Source organism: Symphalangus syndactylus, chromosome 4, assembly GCF_028878055.3.
Source record: "Symphalangus syndactylus isolate Jambi chromosome 4, NHGRI_mSymSyn1-v2.1_pri, whole genome shotgun sequence".
Taxonomy (NCBI): domain Eukaryota; kingdom Metazoa; phylum Chordata; class Mammalia; order Primates; family Hylobatidae; genus Symphalangus; species Symphalangus syndactylus.
In genome coordinates this window covers 149,430,460-149,450,765 of record NC_072426.2, presented here as the reverse complement: position 1 = coordinate 149,450,765, position 20,306 = coordinate 149,430,460, and the positions used below count along the sequence as shown (strand labels likewise).

At 38.0% G+C, this 20,306-nt stretch overlaps 1 protein-coding gene across 5 annotated transcripts in view; it reads left to right on the top strand.

Moving 5' to 3' along the window:
- Positions 1-19,557, top strand: part of ASB5 (ankyrin repeat and SOCS box containing 5) — a 96,367-nt gene extending 76,810 nt beyond the window's left edge. For 4 of the 5 annotated variants that reach the window (XM_055276455.2, XM_055276454.2, XM_055276459.2 and 1 more), the window contains 6 exons: positions 11,036-11,115; positions 13,908-14,015; positions 14,727-14,877; positions 15,038-15,172; positions 17,828-18,019; positions 19,408-19,557. In XM_055276455.2, the coding sequence (XP_055132430.1) occupies positions 11,036-11,115; positions 13,908-14,015; positions 14,727-14,877; positions 15,038-15,172; positions 17,828-18,019; positions 19,408-19,535 (794 nt within the window). In that variant the 3' untranslated portion in view covers positions 19,536-19,557. Of the gene's footprint in view, positions 1-3,996; positions 4,518-11,035; positions 11,116-13,907; positions 14,016-14,726; positions 14,878-15,037; positions 15,173-17,827; positions 18,020-19,407 lie in introns of those variants that run through there. The other variant, XM_055276460.1, reaches the window with a different exon arrangement.
- The last annotated feature ends 749 nt before the right edge of the window (positions 19,558-20,306 follow it).

Sequence of the window (20,306 nt, the reverse complement as noted above, 5' to 3'; positions counted from 1 at the left end):
ATACATAATGCTCTAGCTATATGATTAAATACATATCAATATATCATAATCACTTGTGGTAGAACTATGTTTTTTCACATAGAACAATGACCATGAGATATCTTAAATGAAAACAAATCAGTTAAAAACTTTATGGACAGTATGATTGTATGTTGATTAAAAAATGTGTGTTTTTGAAAAAAGTTGGAAAGATATACCCTAAAATGTTTATAATGGTTGTATTTAGAAATAACCACTGTGATTTATTGTGTATGTCAAATTTCATTTATTTAATGTACAACTTTTATAATCAATAAGGTATTACAGCTAATAGTACTGTATTGCTGTGTTTTACTACTATTTCAAATATACATATTCTTATATGAAAATATAGAAAACACAATTCCCCAATTCTTCCTTTTATTGAAGTAACTCTTCACTTGTCTACTCTGTTAGTTATATTTATTATGGACTCATTATGGAATAACAGTCCACCAAGTGCCCTATGAGTTCTAGGGTTGAAAAGAATATTGTACCCTAAAATTTCAACTGGACATTCAAAAGAACCGAGTTTGCTTCCTGGCTTTGTCAGTTATTGTTTATAACTTGAGGCAAGTCATTTAATTCCCCTAAGTCTTAATGCGATGGAAATCATAACATTGATTTTCTGAAGAACACACTTTGTGTTAGACGCTTCTCATGTCCATGTAACCCTTAGAACAACTAGAATGTGTAAGTATGATTGCCCCCATTTTATAGATGAGGAAACTGAAACTTAGCAGTGTAAAAAACAGAGTGAGCCAATATGTGATAGTCAGGAGTCCAATTTGGATATGCCTCCTTTCACAGCCCTTGATTTTAACCCCATTACAAAGCTCCATACGGCCGCTCAGACAATGTTCTAATGAATTTGGGTGTGATTATGTGACTTTGAGCACTCATTCATGCAACAAACATTCACTGATGTGCTAGTTATTGAGGATATGGTAATGAATGAAATCAACTGAGTCTCGCTTTTTAAGGTCTAACATTCTAGTAATAAGTGCTGAGAAGAAAAGTAGAGCAGGGCAAGGAGACAAAGAATGAATGTTGGGGAAGGGACAGGGAGGATTTTTTAATAGGAGGTTGTCAAGAAGGCCTCTCTGATAAGGTGATATTTCAGAGAGCACTAAAGTCAGAGAACAAGTGATGTGTGTCTCAGAAAGGAGTACTTCAGAAAGAGCAAACAGAAGGTTGTGTAAGGAAAAGCAAGGAGGCCAGTATGGCTGGATGAGGATGATGGGCCTAGGAAAAAGTGGGTAGAATCCGAGATCAGAGCCTGGAGAGTTCATAGGTCATGACAGAGACTTTGGATTTTATTCCAGGTGAGAAGGGAAGCCACTGGATTCTTTCTAACTTCCAAAGGATTGCTTTGGTTCCCATGTTTAGTACAGACTACTGGAAGGGCGTGGGCAGAAACACACTGACTAGTTAGGAGACTTTTGCAATACATCAGATGAGAATAATGGTGGCTTGGACTAGGGTGTAGTAGTGGAGGTTGAGATACAAAGTTTGGATACATTTAGATGATAGAGGCAAAATGACTTCCTGGTGTGGGCCTGGTGGGCATGAGAAACAGAAACTAAGGATTATGCAAAGGGTTTTGGCCTTGAAGCACCTGGATGAGTGCAGTTGCCATTTGCGGATCGGGAGAAGTTAGGAGTAACGAATCAAGGGTTCAGTTTGGGACATGTTAAGTTGTATTACCTATTTAGATATTCAAGTGGAGAAGTTGAATAGCCAAACCTAAAATTGGGGTAATCGGCATGTGGATAATATTTATGTTCATGGCACTAGAAGGGAGCTTCTCAAGAGTTAATGTAGATAGATGCAAAGACTGAGCTTGGAGGATGTGGACTCAAGGTGGGAGAAGAAACTACAACAACAACAGAAAAAACACTCAGCGAAAAATAACTGACTCCTTTCAAAGACGCATACGAAACACTCAATATATATAGTTTCCTTGACAATTATTGTGCTTAAATTTGAGACCATATTATTATTACCAGGTGATGGAGGGAAATGGTAACACTGTTTAAACCAATAGAGAAATGAAAAAAGAATAGCTAATCTTAAGAGAAAGATGTTGGCTTTTAAAAATGTACTGAGATGCCAGGAAAATATCTAGGTGAATCCCCAGAAGTAAATTTTAACATGTGGCACTGAAATTTGTGGGAGAGATCAGCGTGGGAGCTATGCAGATTAGAGTAATCCATATGCATGTAATAATTGTTACTAAATTTTGACAATATCTATTTTTATCTCCTACAGATATATAGCCAAGAGGAATAAGATGAGATAAAGCATCTTTATCTTAAATAAGTTATCCTTCCTTCTGTTTAGTAGTTAAAAGCTGATGGGGAAGATATATGAAAGTAATTGTTTAAAATGAAATTTGGGTTGTATTTGTGATGTTTCAAATACATGTGATGTATTTGTATTTGTGGTGTTTCAAATGCATTTAGTACTGTGTAAGTACTTTACATTCATTACAATTCAGTGAGGCAGGTAGACTCATCCTTGTTTTTACAGTTGAGAAAACTGAGTTTCAAGATGTTAACTGCCGAAGGTCACATAACTAGTAAATATCTATGCTGGATTCTGAACTCGGGTCTATCTTATAGTTAAATCCAGCATGCTCTATCCATGGCACCGGTGACCAGTAATAGTTAATTGAGATAGCTGATAGCTTGAAAATTATTGTGCTTAAATTTGAGACCATAAGATTATTAACAGGTGATGGAGGGAAATGGTGACACTGTTTAAACCAATAGAGAAGTGAAAAAGGAATAGCTCTTCTTAAGAGAAAGATGTTGGCTTTTAGAAATGCATTGAGGTGCAAGACATTATTTCCCTTGAAACCATGTTTCAAGGATTTCTGTGGCTCTGTGGTTGTCTGACAGTATACAATAAAGGCTAGTAAATGCCTGGTGATTTTTAATTTGCTTATAAACTTGTGAGTAGAGATGGGCTAGATGTTGTCAAGTCTGAAGCTTATACTGTATACACTTTGGGGGCTCCTTTAAGAAAAGTAACATGAAATTAGGGACAGAGTCTTAGAAGGGGAGTCTGTGCAGGTTAAGGGTTTCACTGGCTTCATGGTAAATCCACTCCATTGTGAAGACGATTGTTGGTTTAATATTTTACAGGGGCCAGGCTCGGTGGCTCACATCTGTAATTCCAGCACTTTGGGAGGCTGAGGTGGGTGGATCATCTGAGGTCAGGAGTTTGAGACCAGCCTGACTAACATGGTGAAACCCCCATCTCTACTAAAAATACAAAAATTAGACAGGTGTGGTGGCACATATCTGTAATCCTAGCTACTTGGGTGGCTGAGGCAGGGGAATCACTAGAACCCGGGAGGTAGAGGTTGCAGTGAGCCGAGATCGCACCATTGCATTCCAGCCTGGGTGACGAGCAAAACTCTGTCTCAAAAAAAAAAAAAAAAAAATATATATATATATACACACATATACATATATGTATATGTGTATATATATATACATATACATATATGTATATATATGTATATATATAAAATAGGTAAGAGATCTAAAAAAGGTATTGCCATTTTTTACTGAAATGAACATGTTATATGAAATGTCATTGCTTATTCCTTCTCCTTATAATTAATTCCCTAATTTTCCTATTTTGAGAACACTGAGGAAGAGCAGGTGTGGCTAAACTCTGCACCATTGCTAAGCTAGCTCTCTATTGAGTCCACATCCTGCTTCTGCTGATGGGATGTTCTAAGATTGGGAGCAGGTAAAGACTTTTTTGTTTTTTTGTTTTTTGTTTTGTTTTGTTTTGAGACAGAGGCTCACTCTGTTGCCCAAGCTGGAGTGCAGTATTGGGAACATAGCTCACTGCAGCCTCAAACTCGGGCTCTAGCAATCTTCTCATCTCAGGACTTCCCTGGTAGCTGGGACTTACAGGGACACGCCACCATGCCCAGATAATTTTTTTTAATATACTTTATTTTTTATTTTTATTTTTTGCAGAGACAAGTTCTCACTGTGTTGCTCAGGCTGATCTCAAACTCCTGGGCTCAAATGATCCTTCAGCCTCAGCCTCCAGAGCAGCTGGGATTACAGGCATAAGCCACCAGCCCCCGGCCACAAAGACATTTTTAACAATAGTATGGTTTTTCCACAGCCATGGACAGAGGTCTAATTGTAGTGCTTTTATTTCAATTCAGGGCACATACTGTAAGGAGAAAAAATAAGTTAGGACCAGCAGTTTCTCAAATAAAGAGGAGTGATCAATAAGAAAAAGCAATTTTGGAAATAAATCACCTTTTCAAAAGCTGTTTTTCTTTTTGGAGCCTGATGGTCATATTACAAGGAGCTTGGAGCTCCTTAAAATGGCCGAACAGAACTAGCAAATGACAAGTGATTTTTTCTTTTCTTGCTGATAAAAAAAAAAAAAAAAAAAAAGTATGAGTCGGATTTACCTCGACAGTGGCTGGTGTGAAGTGCCGTGGGGAGATGGTGATTTAGGTATGGTATCAAACCTTACAAAATCGCATAGATATAAAAATGTGAGTGTTTTTCTCTAGCAATGTGGTGTTTACAAAACAGGGCAGGCTCTCTCCCTGTAAATTATATACCAGATGTCTGGGAACCAGAGTTGCTTCTAAATATAGTCAGAGCCACCTCCTGTGTAGCTACAGAGAGAGAATAACTAGGAATTTGATTAGCATGGTGAAAGTTACAGACACTTTGTAAAACAATTTCACACTGAATAATTTATCCTAAAGAGTTAAGTTACACATTTTGTAAAATAAGGGTTGCATTGCTTTTATCTTAGACACTCAATGAAAGTCTAACACAATTATAAAATTACTAAGTAGTTGTACATAAAGATATTTATATCTTGTTTGGTCTTGAGATGGCTCATAAATCTCTCTGATATAAAGCATATTGATATTGAAAGATAAGATATTTAATATTAAATATGTTTGGATAGAAATACGTAGTTGCTAAATTTCAGATTTTGAAGGGGAAAAACAAGGTGTGAAAACTTAGTTCATACAGAAATTGGAATGTGATATACATTGTAGTATCCTTTGATTCTTATTTAATTACATAAATTCATCTAAGGAATTACAAGAAAATAAATTACAGGGAAATAAATACAGAGTTCAAAACAAATAAAAATATTCTTTTTCATTGAGTGGTATACATGTTCTAGAAATTACTTCTTTAATAGATTGATATAGCTTCATTTCTTATTTCAGAAAGAAAAAATGTAACAGCAGTTGTTGGTTGCTGGCTTATATATATTTATAACTCACTCGATTGTTTTATGTCATTTAATTAAGGTGACAGCACACAAAAACATTTTGGTCAATAAATGATGTTATTTATTACTTTAGTTTCCCTATCTTGGGGGAAAAGATTGTTCCCTAAAACTCATATTAAAATCTCCCCCATATACCAGCTTATGTTTAGCCAATAATGCTAGTTATTATTTATTGTGCATTTAGAGAGCAGGCACTTAACACGCTCGTTTCTAATCCTCCCTCAATCCTGCTTCATGGATTGTGCTTTTCTCATTTGATGAGGAAACAAAACCTCAGGGAGGTTAGATGACTTTATAAAGGCCACTGTCCTAAGCTGGAGTGCCAATCCAGGCCTGCCCAGCCCCTCAGCCTTTTTCCTACACCCGATCCCATTTCTCACTTCCTCCTGCTCTCTATTTTCTTCTCCTCCTTCTGCTCTCCACTCCCACCCCCTTCTTCAAGGAATAGTGAAAGATTGCAAGGCCCTTTGCAGGCGAGCAGAGCTCAGTTCATGAAATGATAGCATGTGCTTTGTTCCTACAGATGGGCCAAGGGCTCCCTCATCCAACATTCAAAACACGTTTCTGAGGATGACAATGACATTAAACTTTTTCATGCCAAAGGAGGTCCTATTAATAGAAATAATGGCAAGTGCACATACGTAATATCTGGCTTCAGTTTTTTTTTTTTTTCCTCATCTTGATGGACTTAAGTTTGGATGATAAAGAAAATGGCAGTGGGGACAGAAAGCTAAGCGACAGCCTGTGGGGAAACAGGGGGATGGGATTTGGATACTTATGTTTCTTTATTTTGTCCCTTATGTGGCCTGCTTTCTAAATAATCCTTTCCTTCTCTCTCTCTCTCTCTCTCAACCCCAGCAAGTAATGCTGAAATTGTTCAGAAGACTAATACAATCATTTTCATGAACAAACACATTAGTATGCAAGGGAGAAGAGCTGGCTGGAAGGAATATCAAGTACCCTTCAGCTACAAATATTGTTAGCTTTACTTCCCCTTAAAGGTCATCATAATATACTAGAAAGGAATGAGTCCAGAATGAATCCCAAAGGCCACGTCTCTAGGCCTTTACCATTCCCAACAACGTCTGGTTAATTGTCTTGTTAGCTAGTGACAATGGAAAAATAGGCAGGGATAGTGGGTAGGCATCATATAATTCAGCACTTGTGTTTAAGAGATAAATTAAGGATAATGAAATATACTATTATACAAGAGGGAAACTGATCATTATAAATATTATAAGTGATTATTTAAATTTAAACACATTTAGGCATTGATTACTAAAATTTTTATTAATTTATTATTGCTTTGCTGATTAAACTGAACAAAGTGGCTTCACATATGCAATCTGTTTGCAAAGTTAGTATTATAATTTTTATATTTTCTTAAATATTTAAGTATTCACAAAAAATTGATATATGTTCTGAAGTTCTGCAGAATTTCATTCTGCAATCATGTTGTTTAATGATCATACAAACAGATGCCTATGATTTTTAAAGCATCAGATTTCATCTTAGAAGCTGGAACTGGCAAAATGCTTTCCCCAAAAGAACATTATTTGTGATGATAACATTTGCATATTACCTGATGATAACACAATGTTCCAATTTCCTATAAGTTTTTACTTTGCCACCAATTTTTGTCCTACCAAAAAACATTTGTTGGTGTGCATTATTGCAATTCTGCCTTGAATATATAATAGAACTGTCACACAGTAGAAAGAAGTAATACACAAAAGCTAATCACAGTAACTTGTTGCAAGTGAAAACTCAAAAGAATTATGTGTCTGGCTTACAAATTTTTCTAGATAAGCGAGAAATAACACTAGATGGAAACTTACATCTGTTATTGAGAGAGAAAGTATACATTAATCTTCTTTTGGGAGTTGTAATGTCTTTAATTGTAAACCTCAATTATCGTTATTCTGTAATTCAAGATAAACCCCAGTGCAAGAAACTGGCTGGGAGTTCTATCATTTTGGGGACATACTCAAGGAATTGCTTTTCTTCTTATAAATACGTGGTAAGACTTAACTGTCATTGTCTTTTTTTCTCTTGAAATCAGGGAGCAGAAGAAATTTGCTGAAAGGGAATCAGAATGAAACAGACTATATTTTAAAATAGTAAGAGATGATTAATAAAGACGGTGTAGAAATAGAAATTCTCTGACAATCTAAGAAACAGAACCCAATATGAGAAAAGTACTTTCAATTTTCATCCCACTAAATTAAAAAGATCTTGCTAAAACTTAGAATCATAGTTAGCCTTTGCCTCCCTAATTTGTTTACTTACAATTTAGCATGGATTACAACATTCCTGCACTATTGCTATAGTATCTTGTTGCAATAAACTTTATCTTGTCAAGCAATAGCCTACTTTTGCTAAGAATAAAATGAAATAAAACTTCTATTTAGACTGAAGGGTTTTATTTTGGAGGGGGTGTTAGAAGGAAAAATATAGTAATGAAATCAATGACAGGAGCAAAATGTCCCAGAGAGATGTATGCTGTTACCATTGGCTAAAATGTTTCACATACTCTGTGCATGAGAGAGAGAGAGAGAGTGTGTGAAAAGTATTGTCACTGCAGGTAGGAGGCTGCAGTTTGAATTTTACATCCACCCCTTTCTAGCTGTGTGACCTTAGGCAAGTTATTTAACTTCTGCCTGTCTCAGTTTCCTCACCTGGAAAACAGAGATAATAATAGCGCCAACCTCAAAGGATCAGGGTGAGGATAAAACAAGTAAATTTATGCCCAGCAACCAGGGCAGGACCTGGCATATGGTGAGGACTGTGTAAGCATTCTCTGCTTTTATTTAGGCAATCAGGTTATCATTAAATAAGTTGGTTTTTCTCAATGTTAAGATCGTTGTTACTCCAGCCTGGTGCAGAGAGCAGAAGTCATTTACCAGTCATCAATCCCTTTGTATCTGGTAATATTACAGAATTTTCTCAGAAATACAAATCCTAAGGGAAAGCAGGCAGAGTCTCTCTTCTCTCTTTTGACTTACAAGTCATGGTAACAGCAGGTAATGTTGAATGGTGTTTACTATGTGCATACACTAGTCTAAGCACAATGTATATTATCTGATTTAGTTTCTCGTGTCTCCTTGAGGTATATACAGTTATTATGTCCATCTTCAAGTAGAGGAAATGAAATCTAGATGAAATGTAATGATTTAGAGAGTTATGTGGTCTAACTCCGGAGCTGATGCTCCTGGCCCTGACTGCCATGACCTCGCACTGTCTTCTTTGTTTTGCCTTTTGGTTTATGCAGAGTATTTTACTGCAGGGGAGATAACTAGCTGCCTTGGAAGTCTTTCCTTATCACAATGGCGATACCCGTTTTATAGCACCAGGCAATAGAATGCTTAACCACTAGAACACTGTTGAGAGTCATTCAGGAGAGCTTGGGTGCAGAAGCAGGGCTCATGCTCCACTTCAGACACGGGGCTCAGCTACTTGCCCTCCATGGCAACATGTTGCAGCCCCTACACCGCAGAGCCCGGGCAAGCTGGGGTGGGGGGACCACAGGAAATAGCAGAAGGAGCTGGGAGTGTGGCGAGGTGGGCATCCAAGCTGCTATTCCTGCTAAAAGGAGAAAACAAAATTGAGAGGAGGGTTCAATGTGAAAATACATGAAACAGAACTTTTTTGTGGCTCATCTGGTGACCTTAATTCTCCTCTTCTCTGTTAGGTGTATTAGGGTTCTCCAGAGAAACAAAACCAATAGGTGATAGACAGACAGATACATAGATACATAGACAGACAGAGAAAGATGTAGATATATGAGAGGAGATTTATTAGGGGAATTGGCTCACATGACTACGGAGGCTGAGAAGTCCCTCAACAAGCTGTCTGCAAGCTGGAGACCCTGGGATGTGGTAGCGTGGCTCAGTCCAAGTACAAAAGCCTCAGAACCAGGAAAGCCAATATAATTCTCAGTCGGAGGCCAAAGGCCTGAGAATCCAGGGGGCCACTGAAGTCCTAGAGTTTCAAAGTCAGAGAAAGCCTGGAGTTCTGATGTCCAAGGGCAGGTGGAGGAGAGTGTCCCAACTCCAGGAGAGGTTTTTTGTTCTCTCCAGGCCCCCAGCCATATGATGGTGCCCATCCATACTGCAAGCAGCTCTCTCCACTCGGCCACCTACCTACTCACAAGACAATCTCCTCTGGAAACACCCTCACAGACATACTCATAAGCAATGCTTTACTCGTTCTCTAGATGTTCTTTAATTCAGTCAAGTTGACACCTGAAATTTACCATCACTAATCCACCCCTTGTCAACGTGGCACCTATATGCATCTCCTTAAGCCATACTTAATCTCCAAAATAAGTGCAGCAACAAGGTAATGGTTCCACCAGATATAATATTACTATCCTGCCAATAACAAAAAAAAAAAAAAAAACGCTCTAATCCCTTCTCCAGAAGAAGAGGTAAAGTTCTTGGATGATGTTTACTCCTTTCCTGATATCTCATGATTTAAAAAGTCAGTACATCTTATGTTACCTATAAAGAAATAAGAAGGGAATGAAAATAAAGATAAATTTGCTTAATATATGTACAAATGCCCACATATTCTTAACAAAATAGGGAGAAAATACTCATGACAATTATAGTTCTCAAGTCTGTCACTTGTCACTTGATCATAGCTGGTGTCTATAACTACCTTCTTCTACTACCCATTATGTAACCCCTTTTCCTTCAGCAAGCACCTCAGCTGGTCATAGTTCTTTACCTGGCAAGAGGACCCAAACCTTCATTCCTGCTGCGCCATTCATAGTCCTGCCTGGATTGGGTGTTGTAATTTTCCTTTGATCTTACTCACAGGGCATGATGATACTAAGAGATGCCCTAAAGGATCTCCTGTACTCTGGACACACTCTTTCTTAGCTCCATTGTGGGGTAGTAGTCCAGTTTCTGGATCTGTCACCCCAGTCAACACCATAACTCCCTTCTTAGCCCGTTGACTCAGAGGCAGGAGGAGCTCATTCTCAGCTTCCATGGCAATGGAATCATTGTTGTATCTCCGGGCGGAAGCATTCCTCCCTCTGGAACTAAGACCTCTAGGCCAGCCAAGCATAAAGTCAGGAAGAAAAACGTTGCCAGTGAGTCACTAGGGGTAATAGTGAGTGCAGATAATTCAAAAGGCATAGTAAGCCGGGGGCGGTGGCTCACGCCTGTAATCCCAGCACTTTGGGAGGCCGAGGCAGGTGGATCACTTGAGGTCAGGACTTCAAGACCAGCCTGGCCAACATGGTGAAACCCTGTCTCTACTAAAAATACAGAAACGATCCGGGCGTGGTGGTGTGCGCCTGTAGTCCCTGCTACTTGAGAGACTGAGGTGGGATAATCTCTTGACGTGGGAGACAGAGGTTGTACTGAGCTGAGATCATGCCACTGCACTCCAGCCTGGGCAACAGAGCGAGACTCCATCTATTAAAAAATAAAATAAAAAAATAAAAAAAGGCACAGTAAGTCTGGGGTGGATCAATTCCAGAGCATGCATTGTGGCTCATGTTGGGAACTGCCTATCTGGTTCCTGCAATAAGAGTCAAATTTCCTAATGTACAGTATAAGTATCTGGGTCACCCTGTTGAACACTGAGTGTGAATAATTTATGTGACCTTGGAATTGATTGTGTCTACTAGGATTCACTTTGACTCATAGATTTTTGTTTTCTTTTCTTTTCTCTTTCTTTTCTTTTTTTTTTTTGACAGGTTCCTGGGCAGATCGATCACCACTACATGAAGCAGCAAGTCAAGGTCGCCTTCTTGCTCTGAGAACATTATTATCACAGGTAATATAATTACATATAGTTTAAAATGTACCCCCTTTCCGTGTGCACAGAACATGGTCAAAACAAGTCAATCCAAATATAATAAAACTGCTTACATTTTACTTCTGCCCTTTTAACTCATGTCAGAGAAGTCAATAGTTTCTCACTTACCTTTGAAACTTCTTTTATAAATATTTTGATATAATTGTATGTCTTAGTATTTCAAATTTCTCAAACAGCATATTTGTTCATCGATAGACATTTAAAGAAGTAATGACTGGATTTATGTGTTATTGATTGAGCTTTCTAAATATGCTTAACTCTGCACAATATGTGCAGCTAATTACAGACTTAGTTCAATAATAACATATCCAAAAAGAAGTCATCAGATCAGATGCCAAAGCAATCTTCTTTTACATTATGGTGATCTGTAATATGCTATGGGCAATTGCCTAACAAAACTACAGGACAATCATTTCTATACTTGCCTGCTCATCAGACTCACTAGAGGAAAAATGGAAAACACAAATCCTTATTGAAACAGAAAACACTCTGGCCTGGGTATTTTTTTTTTAAAGCTTCTGATGTAATTCAAATGCAAAGCTAGGCTGGCACGATGGCTCACGCCTGTAATTCCAGCACTTTGGGAGGCGGAGGCAGGTGGATCACCTGAGGTCAGGAGTTCGAAACCAGCCTGGCCAACATGGTGAAACACCATCTGTACTAAAAATAAAAAAAAAAAAAAATTAGCCAGGCACAGTGGCTCACCCCTGTAATTCCAACACTTCGGGAGGCAGAGGCAGGTGGATCACCTGAGGTCAGGAGTTCGAGACCAGCCTGGCCAACAAGGTGAAACCCCATCTCTACTAAAACTACAAAGATGATCCGGGCATGGTGGCTTGCTCCTGTCGTCCCAGCTACTCAGGAGGCTGAGGCAGGAGAATCAATTGAACCCAGGAGGCAGAGGTTGCAGTGAGCCAAGTTCATGCCACTGCACTCCGGCCTAGGTGACAGAACAAGTGAGACTCCATCTAAAAAAAAAAAAATCAAATGCACATCCAGATCTGGAAGTCATGTGCTAGCGTTTCCCAGTCTCAAGGAGAAAGAACATTCTCAGATGGCTACGAAGAAAGGAAAGGTCGTGTTGCCCAATTTAAAAAGCACTGCCTGGGTCTCAAGACCTGGATCCTAGGCTGGCACTTGAGGTGAACCACAACCTACCTGAGCCTCCTTTTCTCATCTGTAGAGTGAGACACTTCCTTAGGGCCTTCCAGTTCTGTGATAACCATGTGACTGTTTTGTTTTGTTCATCACTTGACGGGAGGAAAATAAACACTAAAAAGGAGTCAACAATTTCTAAAGGGTAATTCCTCAGAAAGGGCCGTGCAGTTCTTTGAAGAAGAGCAGTCTTAGGATATTTTTCAGTGTGTGTCTCTAATCCACTGATAGTTCTGCCAAGAATCACGAGAGGCTGTCCCCAGAGCCCGACGCGAAAGGGAGTCTTGGCCTTCTCAGGTGCTTCTGCCACCCGGTCCCTCTAGTGTGTGGCAGTGTGGGATTAGCTTCCCAAGTCTGACTGCTGGCTAGCCAACTCGAAATCTTTGAAAAGATTATGTTTTCTTGCCTTCGTTTAAAAATTCTTCGTGTCTATATTGGTGTTACAGATTTTGGTGATCTGTAATACGTTATGAGAATTTGGCTTTGAGGTTCTTCCTGTTCCAGTGCTTAGATTGTCAATAGACAATGAAATACCAAAGATATCAAGAAGGTAAACAATCTCACATCCTAATAGTATTTATTTTAGTGTGATATTTTGAGTTTGATTGGAATACAGTGAAAAAGTGTTTACTTAGTTCTGATTGAATAATTACAATAAAATAGTGTCTTCATATGCTGGGCATTATAATGATAATTGCTTTACATGCATCATCTCATTTAATTGTCATGATAATCTTCAAATTTAGAGGTTGAGGTATTTGTCCAAATTAAAACTATTCATGATGGAGCCACACTTCAAACCCAAGTCTAATTGATTTTGTAGTCAGAATTCTTAACCACCAGCATACAACTTCATCATACCTACTTAGGACAAAAGTTCACAAAACTGTTTACTATAGTGTAGAGTATTTTTCTCCCATTTTTGGCTGGCCTGTAGTTTTAAAGCCTCAATCAAAACAAGTCAGCTGGGTGTGGTGGCTCACGCCTGTAATTCCAGCACTTTGGGAGGCCAAGGTGGGTGGATCAGTGAATCAGGAGGTCAGGAGATTGAGACCATCCTGGCTAACACAGTGAAACCCCGTCTCTACTAAAAATACAAAAAAATTAGCCCGGCATTGTGGCCGGCGCCTGTAGTCCCAGCTACTCGGGAGGCTGAGGCAGGAGAATGGCGTGAACCCAGGAGGCGGAGCTTGCAGTGAGCCGAGATGGGGCCACTGCACTCCAGCCTGGGTGACAGAATGAGGCTCCATCTCAAAAAAAAAAAAAAAAAAGTCTTTAGTTCTACAAAACAAAGCAAAATAAGGACAAAAAATGTTAAGAAAGCAACATTTAAAGAAAATGTGCCAGAATCTATTGAACTGAATACTTAAGGCATTATTGGGTCCAGACATGATGGTGCCAAAATAACAGAGCTAAGGAGTCTGGACAATGGATTGACCTTATGGCATTTGAACTGGCCTGTCCTGCTAAACTGGAAACTGGTTTGCCTGAGATTCTTTGATCTCTAAAATATATCACTCTCTAGTGACATCCATATAGATGATTTTTTAAGTATATAACTCTTTGCTCACCTTTCAAAATTATGTCACATTTAGGGTTATAATGTAAATGCAGTAACCTTAGACCATGTCACCCCATTGCATGAAGCCTGCCTTGGAGATCACGTGGCATGTGCCAGAACTCTGCTGGAAGCAGGAGCTAATGTAAGTACCTTTCAAAACATTAATAATTTAACATCTACTGACGGAGAGAATCCAACAGAGTTCTCATTTTACTTTTCTTTCCTTCATTCTCGGTAGTTTTCAAAAATAGCAGAATAAAAATAAAGCTCTTGAATTCCTTAGCCTTCCTATTGCACTCTAAAAAGGATTTCCAATCATTGCATAAATGGATAGCATGCTGCATCCTAATGTAGACTATTCTGTAGGTTATTTCCTGCGTTCACGACTCTAAATAGCAATCGATGAACATCTTTAGGTCTATAACGTTTGCCCATCTTTTGGATGATTTTCCTTAAATAAAGTCTCAGAAATAGAATTACCAATTTTACCACTTTAGCAATGTGGCTTCATGACAACTTCATCGTCATTACACTTTTTTCTTCATTTTTATTCTTACTGAAAAGTATCTAATCATTGAATTAGGCCTTATCTGCTATTTGAGCATGCATTTTTTCATGATTTCTGCTATTTTTATGCCCATTCCAATGAATTATCTGCCATATCATATTTCTGTCTGTTTTACAGCTTTTCTTGTTAATGCGTAAGAGCAAAATATACTTTGTCATATTTACTGTGCACATTTTCCCAAGTATTTCTGTTAGCAAATCACATACCTTTTGAAAATGCATAACGAAGTCAGTTAATCATGTGTGACTTATGAATCTTATTTTTGGATATTTTGGTTTGGTTTAGGTAAATGCAATCACGATAGATGGCGTGACTCCGTTATTCAACGCATGCTCCCAGGGCAGTCCAAGCTGTGCAGAGCTGCTTCTGGAGTATGGCGCCAAAGCCCAGCTGGAGTCAAGTCTTCCATCCCCCATGCATGAGGCTGCCAGTAAAGGTAACTTAGTTCTGGGATTAAGTGGCAAGGGGAGAAAGTTTCTTTAGCAACCTGCTGTGCTCTGTTGATCTTTCAATGAATGACACCACAGGGGAAGCCTGGGGTGAGGGGTGTGGGGTGGATGGGCATTAAGTTAAACTCCTCTACTTTGTGTTGGCAGGTCACCATGAATGTCTTGACATCCTGATATCCTGGGGCATAGATGTTGACCAAGACATTCCTCATTTGGGAACTCCTCTCTATGTAGCTTGTATGTCACAGCAATTCCATTGCATCTGGAAGCTTCTTTATGCTGGTATTTTCCTTTAAAACATCTTCCGTTCTGTCCATACACAATAGCAGTTATTTCTCTAAATGAGCGTCTAAAAATTAGATCTCATTGCTAAAAAATGTTCTTACTATAAGCATTTTCACACATGAATAGAGAACCAATAAAAAAAAACCTCATTCTTGATAAGTCGGCTTCCTAGCTCACAGATAGATACATAATCTCTATTTCACATGCACTACATTAGCAGATATTTGGCTATGTAATGGATTCTGAAAGCTCTACTTTTAGGTCATAAAATTAGGATCCTCAAGATTGAATGTGATGTTGCCAAGTATGTATATATCTTGGAACAAATCCATCAAAAGAAATTTTCAGGATAGTAACTGCTTGGACAACCTCATCTTCTGCTAACCCTAAAAACTCATGCACTTTTCTAGACTTTGTACTTTCTGTCCTGCTTACTTGAAAAGACTTACTGCCCTTTTCCACTTACTTGAAACAAATCAATTCCTCAAGGCTTGTTTCAAGTAAATTCAGCTTTAGTCCCCTGAAAAACATTTCTAACCCATTGAGACCATAGTGGTCCCACTTACCATGGGACTCAGAGTCCCCTTAGGATTTGTATCATACCTTTTTTTCCCATCCCTCTTTTCTCTATCATGGTTCCTCTCTCTTATCCTCTCATGTGATAGATGTTTAGAAGATAAATAAAATGAGTAAACGGAGTTCTATGCTATTTATTGTTTGTGAGAATCATTTGATCCCTGATAAATGCTGACCTTTATTTTTAGTAGCCCTTTAATGCACTACTCACATCATCTTAGCTGAGAAACTTCTTGCAAGCAGGGTCTACATCTACTATTTCATTCTCATTACACCTACTCAGTCTTAGACATGAGTTCTGTTAATAGTCATTGACAGATTGTTATTTTTTGGCTATGTTCTCCCTCCCGTGAATTTTGTATGATCAATAGAGTTTATGCTTTCTAGCAAGCTTGTCCAACCTGCAGCCTGTGGGCCCCATGCGGCCCAGGATGGCTTTTAATGCAGCCCAATCAAAATTCATAAACCTTCTTAAAACATTATAAGTTTTTTTTTTTGTTTTTTTTTTTTAGCTCATCAGCTGTCATTAGTGTTAGTGTATTGTATGTGTGGCCCAAGACAATTCTTCTTCCAATGTGGCCAAGGGAAACCAAACGATTGGACACCTCTGCTTTAGAGCCTTTTGTTCCTTTGCTAGGAATATTATTCTTTCCACCAAACATTTTATGCTGGGTTTTAAAAAATATGGGCTGAGATTACTCTCAGCACTTTGGAAGGCCTAGGCAAGTGGATCACTTGAGGTCAGGAGTTTGAGACCAGCCTGGCCACCATGGTGAAACCCTGTCTCTACTAAAAATACAAAAATTAGCTAGGCATGGTGGCACGTGCCTGTAGTCCCAGCTACTCGAGAGGCTGAGGCAGGAGAATCACTTGAACCTGGGAGGCGGAGGTAACAGTGAGCCGAGATTGTGCCACTGCACTCCAGCCTGGGTGACAGAATGAGACTCCATTTCTCTCTCTCTCTATATATATTACTGTTAGTAATTGTTGATTGATTTTTATTTTCAGACCCTTTTCTTCCATAAAATTGACATAACCAACAAAGTTTATGCTTTCTCTATGGAAATTTTGTTATGGAATATAATTTTTTCACTAAACATTTTATATTTGTTTTAAAAATATTGAAAATGATTACATTTATTGAAATTTGAAAGGAGCAGAAGGGCCATAAAGGGACACTTAAAGTGTACTGCTCGTAAAGACATCATTAGTTTTAAAGATAGTATCAGAAAACAAAGTCGAAAGGAACTTGTGCATTTTTATTGGTAGACATTTCTGGTGTTATAACTGTTTATGTACCAGAAAATGGGATGGTTATTTTTAACAGTACTAAACAGCATTTATTTATTGCAAATGCGTTGAATGACCAGCATATGCCAGGCTTTGCACAGGGATAAAGTAAGTATGCAATAGGTAATTTAGCCTGTAGGCTGTATTTTAACATAAGCATTTTTAAAAACTTTCCTTTCATGCAGATATCATCAGTGTGCCTTTTGATTTAAAAGGCTCAATATCTTTATATACTTATTGATTTAAACTACATAAGTGAGAAATGGCAGGAAAATCTATATACACTTTACCTAAATAGCTCACATATTCATGAGTTTCCCAGGAAAACCAAAGAGCTTCATTGCCTTAAATAAATGAAAAGAATAATAGAAATAAGCACCTGAATAATTCTAAAAGCTATCAACCATGATGAAAATAAAAATGAATGAACTTAATTGTGCACTCTTTGTAATATTAGTTAATATGATTACTTTTGGGATCATTTAAAAGTTAAAAAGAATTTTATTATGATAGTTCAAGCATACAGAAAAGTATCAGAAAGTAACATAACAAATGTATGTACCCTCTCCTATTCAGATGTGCCCAGTTTATATATGTATATGTACATAGGAGGCATATATGTGTATGTAGATACTGTATATATATAAAGAAATAACTCATAACAAATAGAGTTGAAGTCCCCTTAGTAACCTTCCTCTATTGCCTTTCCCTTTCTATCCCCACTGAGGCATCTGGCTTATTTAATAATTTTTATTTATATTTATCTTCACTCCCTATTACATGTAGGTGCTGATGTACAGAAAGGCAAATATTGGGATACTCCATTACACGCTGCTGCTCAACAATCCAGCACAGAAATTGTAAACTTACTGCTAGAATTTGGAGCAGATATCAATGCCAAAAATACAGAGCTTCTGCGACCTATAGATGTAGCTACGTCTAGCAGTATGGTGGAAAGAATACTGCTTCAACATGAAGGTAAGAAAAATACATGTGGAGACTTACGAAAACAAAAATATATTTGCCTAAAATAGATGAAAGTGAGAGAGTTTTTGTTGGCATGGAAAGTAACAATGGCATAAAATGTGGAATATTATTTGTGAAAGCAGATGATTTTTAACTTAGGTTTTATCTATAAAGAAGATATCGGCCAGGTGTGGTGGCTCACACTGGTAATCCCAGCACTCTGGGAGGCCAAGGCGGGTGGATCACAAGGTCAAGAGATCGAGGCCATCCTGGCCAACATGGTGAAACCCCATCTGTACTAAAAACACAAAAATTAGCTGGGCATGGTGGTGCGTGCCTGTCATCTCAGCTACTCAGGAGGCTGAGGAAGGAGAATCACTTGAACCCAGGAAGCGGAGGTTGCAGTGAGCTGGGATTACACCACCACACTCCAGCCTGGCAACAGAGTGAGGCTCCGTCTAAAAAAAAAAAAAAAAAGATAATTTTAATTTCCTCTTTCATCTTACCTAAACTATCATTTTTTTTGGTTAAATATATTCAATTAGTTTCGGTAATGCATTATATGCAGTTCTGGTATAATATCTGCTGATTTATATTTGTAGCATGCCCCATTTTATAAGGGCACAAACCTTCTATAACATGTTATAGAAATAAAATTAGTAAATATTTTTACATTTGAGACTTTTGTTCTAAAATAGGATTTCTTAATCCTGGTCCAGGGACTATAATATTTCTTTTTTTTTTTTTTTTTTGAGACGGAGTCTCGCTCTGTCACCCAGGCTGGAGTGCAGTGGCACGATCTCGACTCACTGCAAGCTCCGCCTCCTGGGTTCATGCCATTCTCCTGCCTCAGCCTCTCGAGTAGCTGGGACTACAGGCGGCCGCTACCGCTCCCAGCTAATTTTTTTGTATTTTTAGTAGAGACGGGGTTTCACCATGGTCTCGATCTCCTGACCTTGTGATCCACCCGCCTCGGCCTCCCAAAGTGCTGGGATTACAGGCGTGAGCCACCGTGCCTGGCCTATAATATTTCTTTTAGGGTAAACATTAAACTTAATTTTAAAATCTCCCCTTTTAGTGCATAACACTTCTCAGGACTTTTGATTTATATCTCCTTCAAAAAGCAGACTTTGTTTCTGAGGCTTTAAATTCAACAATTATTTCCTAAGCCTGAGGATTATAATGTTTTAAAGAATGTATATGGAATATATCTCAATTATAATAAGATCTTATAAATAAAAGCAATATAACTGCTTACATAAATTTCCCTAGTATAGTGGCCATACTATCCTAGGTTTACTACAAAGCATTGTAGTTTTTATGGTTTTATGTTATGTACCTTGCAACATAAAAAATTCATTTCTGTTTTAATTAACAAATAGTTTCATGTCTTCTTGTAGCTACCCCAAGCTCTCTTTACCAACTTTGCCGACTCTGTATCCGAAGCTACATAGGAAAACCAAGATTGCATCTTATCCCACAGCTCCAGCTGCCAACGTTACTGAAGAATTTCTTACAGTATCGATAAAACAGTAAAGTAATTCTAAATACCTTGAAACTCAAAATTTCTAATTTTTTTGCTTAAGGAATAGTTCATATTAAAATATGCTAAAGATAGGGTAAAAGTGAGTGTGAGATCACCCAGGGAAGCAGTAAAATATCAATTTTCATTTTAAGTGTATTAGTACTATTGTTTTATCATTTATGCTGTCTTTGGATTATAGCATATTTATAATATCTATTTTTTGTTATTTCAATATACCCTCTTGTTTATTTAGGAAAAAAATAATAAAGTCTCTATCTTATGTTTTCTTTTGGATTGGAAAGAAATAAAGCTCTTAGTAAAGTTATTCATATTATATTTAAAAAGGTCTATGTTCTTCAACTAATGGGTTAACTTTTTAATTTTGGCTATTGTAATTGGCTAACTTGTTATTGACATTGACATAAAATATGAATATGGCTTAGAAAAGAGCAACTAATATGCTTTCTGAAACCAAGATGATGCTCATTCAGGAAATCCACTATGTTGAATGTCCACTGGTCATTAGAATGACCACTTCATAAAGATAAATTGCCCACCCGCTTACCCCTGGCAAAGGACTCACAAGTCACTTCTCTTCTCCATAGTACATGGACTTGTTACAGAAAAATGATAGGATGAAAGGTCAATACCGCCCTCTCACCCTGAGATATTTAGAACATTACACACCTTCTAAGGCTATTTTAAGACTGCCTCCTTCTCAGGAGTAGCCCCTGATGATCTCTTATCAAGGCGGTTATATGCATATTACTCCAG